A 7,500-nucleotide genomic window follows, 5' to 3' on the forward strand; every position below is an offset into this window, starting at 1 on the left:
CAATCGTGTTTTTAGTTTAAGGTGAACACTTTATATAAAAGCATGGAGTTTAATTGGTTAATGCATGTGTGGAACTATTGTTTATTATTAGATGTTTAAATTTGTTGTGTAACTTTTCCTACATACTGGAAAACCCAAAATGTTAAAGTTGTGTGAAATGTTTGTGTTTAGTAAGACCTGAGAATTTCAGACAATGACTTTAGTCATTTCCTAATTAGTTGATTGTCATTCCTTTATTAATGCCCTATATTATTTTCTATCTGGGATTTATAAATAAAAACCACTAGGTTATGTCATATTGTAAATATTTTTGTAAATATGATTGCAGCAGTTCATCATCAATGATACTTTGAAATCTTTGAAGCAGTCGAGGTTCACGTTAGTGAATCTGTTTAGATTGCACAGACTGTAAGGATCTAATGTTTTTTTCTATTACATATAATTATTGTGTGTTATATTTATAATTCATTTCTTCAGACCTGTTTTGAAAAATTGTACACGGTGCTTTTTCTCTCTCTATCTCTCTCTATCTCTTTCTCGGCAGGCCGCAGTAGCCGGAGGAACCACCATGATCCTGGATTTTGTCCTTCCTCGAAAAGGAACATCTCTGCTTGAGGCGTATGACAAATGGAGGAGGATGGCTGACGCACAAGTGTGCTGTGACTATTCCCTCCATGTCGCTGTTACCTGGTGGGATGATACTGTATGTTACAAAGCGCAGGATGAGATAACTTGTTAATGTTTTTGATCTGTTCACTAGTAGGCTAGAAGCGATTAAATAAATTGAGTCATAAATGTTTCATGTTTCAAACTGATGTCAAAAATTAATCGATCAATGATTGACTGTTGACTTCAGGTGAAAGAGGAAATGGAAACTCTTGTTCGAGAGAAAGGAGTAAACTCTTTCAAGACGTTTATGGCGTATAAAGATGTCTTCATGCTGCGTGATGACGAGCTCTATGCAGTTTTCTCTCACTGTAAAGACATTGGAGCCATCGCACAAGTCCATGCTGAGAACGGAGATCTGATTGCAGAGGTGAGGAGCACTAAACCACTGCTTATTAATGTTTAAAGTCAGGATTTCCTCACAAGGTCGGGCTTTAAAACTGGGAATCCAAAGTCGACTCGCTTCTAATCAATGGCTATGGGAGTCCGGAGAGCGATGGGTGAATAATTAACTGTCTGGTTGTCAAGCAGAAACTGTCTGGTTGTCAAGCAGTTGTCAAAAAAAAATAAACTGGACGGGTTCTTTACATGGATGAAATCATTTGAACGTTGATATATTTTAGAGCTTGATGAGCAGGTAAGGCTGTGTTAGTGACCCAGAAGTGTTAATGATGCTGGTGAGCTCAGCTCTATAACTGTAGAACTGTGCTGTTTCATTTGTCACTGTAAAGAAGAACTAACTGACTTTAATAAATCTGAGCTTTTTCATTATGAGACTATTTAAGACAAATCTAAGATTATTGACTTAGATTGAATTATTGGCTTTCTAAATCCTTAAACCAACATATTATCTCTCTCTCTCACTCTCACTCTCTCTCTCTCACACACACACACACACACACACACACACACACACACACACACACACACACACACACACACACACAAACACACACAAACACACACACACACACACACACACACACACACACACACACACACACACACACACACACACACACACACACACACACACACACACACACAGGAAGTGAATAAGACATAGTTCTAACAAAGATTAAAGTTTTACATAATTAGTGTCACAAAGCACTGATACTGCTTTGACTCCTTCCAGCAGTCAGCATAACCATGTACTCTTTCTCTCTTTTTTCGGTCAATTTCGACTTAGGGAATTTAAATCTTTTTAAAATTTGTCAACTAAAACCTTTCAAAATAAAAAAAAATAACACCACAGGAAAATTCATCAAAATCTATCCATGCATGCATCCATCCATCTGTGTGAATTTCATAGAAATAACTTTTTTTTTGATTGTCTAACTAAACTAAATGCAGAAATCTGACAATAACTAACTAACTAACTAACTAACTAACTAACTAACTAACTAACTAACTAACCAACTAGCTAACTAACCAACTAGCTAACTAACTAAACAAACAAACAAACAAACAAATAAATACATAGGACATGGACTTAAAAATCTACACCGAAACATATCTGGGTTTTTTGCTTATATAAGATAAGGAAGTAATCAATAAGGAAATAGGAATAAGGAAGGAAATAAGACAACATTACATTGTATTGAGAAGTATTTTTTCTTTTAACACTAAGTTTACAGGCCAGTTAAATTTGTTGTTCATTAGAAATATGATTTGTCGTGTAGTTAAGCTGTAAAAGTGCAATATACCCGCATGTTAGTGTGTCTGCATCTTTGTTCTGAAATCAACATGATAGCAAATGTTAACCAGAAAAGTAAACATCATTGTGTCTATCGTTCAGACACCTGAGTGGACATGACTGACTGTCTGTTTACATAATAACCGGATTAGGTCAGGGTCCATGAATCCTGTATATCTCCTGAATCTAATTTATTACTTTATTAAACCTGCAGAATGAATCTAAAGCCAATCAGAACACAGTAATATTGGACTGTATGTAATGTAAAAAATCCCTGAAGAATGATGCACAAGTGAAAGTATACTTAGTTAAATGTGAAGGTTCATGAAGTATTCATAGAGATTTTTTTTTTTTCTAAAATGTTCCTACTATTAACTTCTCTCAAGTATTAAAGATATCAAAAGTATATGCTTGGAAGTTACGTATATATGTTAATGTCATGTTTATAGAAGAAGACTTAGCATAGTGAAATACTTTTCTTTATATATGCCATTTTAGGAAGTTGGGGTCAGTGCAGGGCAGCTATGATACAGCCCCTCTGGAGTAGAAAGGGTTTCACGGCCTTCATCGAAGACCCAGCTGAAGCACCTTGGTGGAGGTGGGGCTTGAACCCCGACCTCTGAAGCTTTAACCACCAGAGCCATCATAGCTCTTATGTGAAAAGTAACTTTTAAAGCAAATACACCATTTTGGTCTCATTTTTTCTAGAGATTATTCTTTCTTAGTCTCAAATTTCCTTTGACCACTGGAGGGCAGCAAATAGGTATTTATAAAAAAGGTTACAAAGGAATCGAGCAGAAAATCACCATAACAGAAACTTTTTAATATTTCAGTGTTACATTTAATCCTTGAATTTTATGTTACACAAGAGTCGGTCTCCAGCTGCACTGAGTAACACGTCTGTGAGAAATGTACAGTGGTACAGAGAATGGATCGGTGGTTTAGTGGAAGTACTGTGGCTCATTTCAACCCTCCTAACCACCAGGGGCAGTGAGATATTAACTGGATACCTTCTTAAAGCATTGCTATTAAAGGTTAGCAAAGGTTTGAGGAGAACCTTTAAATAACATTCAGATGTGCTATTTGAACATATCCTTCCAAATTGAGTCACTTTTATAATAACAGCCACTCTTCTTTTCGCTAGTTATTAGAGCTTGGTTTATATGGATTTAGTTGTTTGGTGGCTCAAGCGGTTAAGGCTCTGGGTTTGAAGATCGGTGTTCAAGCCCCAGCACTGCCAAGCCACTGTTGGGCTCTTCAACAACATTTACATTTACATTTACAGCATTTGGCAGACGCCCTTATCCAGAGCGACGTACATAAGTGCTTAAATCTCTAACACTGAATACATTAATGCTGGCTCACTTGGTCACATACCTAAGATTCCATGAGTTTAAAACATTTGTTCAAAGTTACAAAGAAAAAGTGTCAAAGGTTTTTTTTTTGTTTTGTTTTGTTTTGTTTTTAAATGCAAAAGATAAGGAAAGAAGTGCTAGTTGAAGTGTTTCCTGAATAAGTAGGTCTTCAACCGCCGCTTGAAAATAGCCAGTGACTCAGTTGTCCGGACCTCTAGGGGAAGTTCGTTCCACCACCTTGGTGCCAGAACAGAGAAGAGTCTTGTAGTATACTCGATTCTTATCCTGAGAGATGGTGGAACCAGTCGAGCAGTGCTGGTAGATTGGAGGGTGCGGGGTGCAGTGTGAGGAGTGATGAAGGCTTTGAGGTAAGAGGGAGCTGGTCCAATTGTGGCTTTGTAGGCTAGCATCAGTTTTTTGAATCTGATGCGTTCAGCTACCGGAAGCCAGTGGAGGGGCCGCAAGGCCCTTAACCCTCTCTGCTCCAGAGGTGTTGTATAGGTGACTCTCAGCTCTGACGGGATATGTGAAGAAAGAATTTCATTATGCTGTAATGTACATGTAACAAAATAAAAGCTTCTATTTTTTTCTTCCTCAACGCTATCTCAAAACCTTGCTTGAGATTTATATTTTCTCCCATAATGACTGCCACTTAGTATTGCTTACTCAGTGAGGCAGGAGATCTCTTTCAAAATCTTTCAAACTTTCATGATGAACCTCTATCTGGCTTGATATATCACTTTGCTTGTATTTCCTCATTTGTAAGTTGCTTTGGATAAAAGCATCTACTAAATAGAACAATGTAAATTTATCCAGTTTGTGACCTTGTATAAGGATTTTATTGAAATGCCAGTTATATCATATATAAGTTAACAAAGTGTACATGAAAACATGTAGAACTTTGCTCTGAAGGATTCAGCAGTTCGAATGATTAAATGTTTGTTCTCTGAATGCATCTAGGGGACTAAGAGAATGCTGTCTTTGGGAATCACAGGACCTGAGGGTCATGAACTCTGTCGCCCTGAGGAGGTGGAATCAGAGGCCACTCAACGTGCCATCACCATCGCCCACAGTGTCAACTGCCCTCTGTATGTGGTGCATGTCATGAGCAAATCAGCTGCTAAAGTGGTGGCTGCTGCTCGCAGGAACGGTAGGGTTTGATTTGATATTAAATCTTAATTTAAAACAGAAGTCCAAAATAATCAAAGAATAAATTGCTAAAAACATTTACAAGATATGAAAATCAATATAGTGTTTAGTTTGTAAAAATAATAACATATTTGAGAAAATAACAAATACATAAAATATAGTTTTTTGAATGTGTAATGCAGAATGATTTCTGAAACTACAACTGAACAATTATTGAGTTTTCAAGGCATCAAATGCAAAATAAATGAATTTAAATATACACTATTTCAGGTGAACTTGTAAGAGTGCCAAGGTGCAGGTGCCTAAGTGGGAACAGAATCTAGACACAAATGTAGGGATAAAAGGCAGGCGGAGGTTTTTTTTACAAAATAGCCAAACAAGCAGACATGGGAACACAATGGGGTTTTTTACACCTGGTCACTTCATGCGTTTTCTGTGATCAGATAACTATCGTAAAAAGACCAGGTCTAAATGCCCTCCGAAATGTTTGAGACGGATATAAATCCGATCATTCAAACCCCTTCAGGAGGTGGTCTGGGACGCATTTCAGATGAAACTGGACAGGTGTAAATGAATGTGGTTGTTCAAGTCACATACGACAGCGCTATACTCCTTCCAAACGGAAGTACATCACTCGCAGGTGACTCGCGAGTCATGCATCGCGCCACAAACAAATGGTTTCCCACCATCTTTAACCCAAGGGTCTCGTTGGGTCTTAAAATTCCACCAGCAAAAATGCAGCAAACAGTAAATGCTGTTTTTGTAGCAACTGCATACACCAAAGCATGTTCCATTTCCATTACCCCGGAAATGAGGTAAAATATATTTGCATTTTGGGCGGGAGTAGAAGATCGGATTGATATCCGATTCGCCGAGACGCATTTATGTGGCCTAATGTAAATGGAACAGTTTTAACAAATCAGATAGTTATCGGATCAGAGACAAAATATAAAAAGTCCCAATAGGAATGAAATTAGCAACAGAAAATACAGAAACACAAACTTGCATGCAGGGAAACTCGAAAAGCCAACAGGCAAGGACTCAGCAGTAACAAACACAAAACGGCAGGTATATGTAGGAGCGGTAATGAGAGTCATATAAGGAACAGGTGTGCGGTTGGAACGGGATTAGTATCGGGTGGGAAAAACGTGAGAACACAAAACATAAACAAAAGCACATAACAAAAGACATGAACGCCCTCTGGTGCTCTGGTAGGGAATTGTCCAAGCTTCCATGGCAAATAGATCCAGTTAAGCAAACTGTAATTGAATTACATTGAGTCACCTTGTATTTTGGCGACTGCGCATTAACTAATGTGCTCCATCTTCCATCAGGGCGAGTGGTGTTTGGCGAACCCATAGCCGCTGGCCTGGGTACTGATGGCACTCATTACTGGCACAAGGACTGGGCACATGCAGCAAGATTTGTTATGGGACCCCCGCTAAGACCGGACCCCAGTACACCAAGCTACCTCATGGATCTGCTTGCTAAGTACACTTAACATTTTACAGTTAGTTCTCATGAATAAACATTAACTTTCATAATTTGATTCAGAAGTACTTTGTCTTTCCAGTCATCACTGCTTACAGAATCAATCAAATATTCATGAATTCCATTTACATAGACTTTTATTTTACAGTATTAAGCCACCAGTGCAGGTTTTATATACTGTAGTCAGACTAAATGATGCGTATTAAAAACAACTCATGCTCCATTTTAGTTTTTATTATTTATTATTTTCAGTGATGATCTGACTGTAACTGGGACTGATCACTGCACATTCTCAATATGCCAGAAAGCCCTGGGTAAAGACGACTTCACTAGAATCCCTAACGGTGTTAACGGCGTGGAGGATCGCATGTCTGTCATCTGGGAGAAAGGCGTGGTCAGTCACCTGATTACAGATTCTTTGTTTTTAACGATTGACTGACAGACTCCTAGCTTATTACTTATTTGCTCATTTTATATATTGAATTTTCATAAATCTGATTGGCCAGAAGGTGTTGATTTATTTCCTGTAACAGCTCATTCACTGAAATGTGTACAAAATGGTAGACGCTTACGTTTATGTATATAGTAAAATCACCAGTGTCATATATTTCAAAATGGCATTTCTCTTAATATATATCTTTATAGTGTATAGTAAAATATATGGGGGAATGTGGTAGCCTACAAAGCGTGGGATGTGGTAGCCTAGTGGTTAAGGTGTTGGACTACTGAACAAAAGGCTGTGAGTTTGAGTCCCAGTTCCACCAAGCTGACACTGCTGGGCCCCTGAGCAAACCCCTTAAAGTTGTATGAAATGAAATAAAACTGTAAGCCAAATGTCGTAAATATAAATTGTTGTGTTGCCAGGAACTGATCAGTTTGTGACCTTAATGTACCTGTGTCTCCAGGATGCTTTAGGGCTGAAACAAAAGGTGTACAGTTTGTACGAACTGGTTTATTTTAACAGTTATGTAGGTGGACTTGTTATGTGAATAATTTTTTAAATCATTCGGACCCACACACTGACAGGTTAACTCTCAGGGCCAGTCCCAAACTGCTTAAAATGGAAGGGTTGCATCAAGAAGGGAATGTGGTGTAAAACCTGTGTCAAAATCATATATGCAAATAACACGATCCACTGTGGTG

General features: G+C 38.1%; 1 protein-coding gene across 1 annotated transcript in view; it reads left to right on the top strand.

Moving 5' to 3' along the window:
* dpys (dihydropyrimidinase) overlaps positions 1-7,500 on the top strand; it is an 18,287-nt gene that overhangs the window by 1,695 nt on the left and 9,092 nt on the right. Inside the window, exons 3-7 of the mRNA XM_027177202.2 lie at positions 545-703; positions 857-1,036; positions 4,678-4,867; positions 6,201-6,357; positions 6,610-6,751. Coding sequence (XP_027033003.2) covers positions 545-703; positions 857-1,036; positions 4,678-4,867; positions 6,201-6,357; positions 6,610-6,751 — 828 coding nt within the window. The remainder of the gene's footprint in view (positions 1-544; positions 704-856; positions 1,037-4,677; positions 4,868-6,200; positions 6,358-6,609; positions 6,752-7,500) is intronic.

This window comes from Tachysurus fulvidraco, chromosome 25 (genome assembly GCF_022655615.1).
Source record: "Tachysurus fulvidraco isolate hzauxx_2018 chromosome 25, HZAU_PFXX_2.0, whole genome shotgun sequence".
NCBI classification, from domain to species: domain Eukaryota; kingdom Metazoa; phylum Chordata; class Actinopteri; order Siluriformes; family Bagridae; genus Tachysurus; species Tachysurus fulvidraco.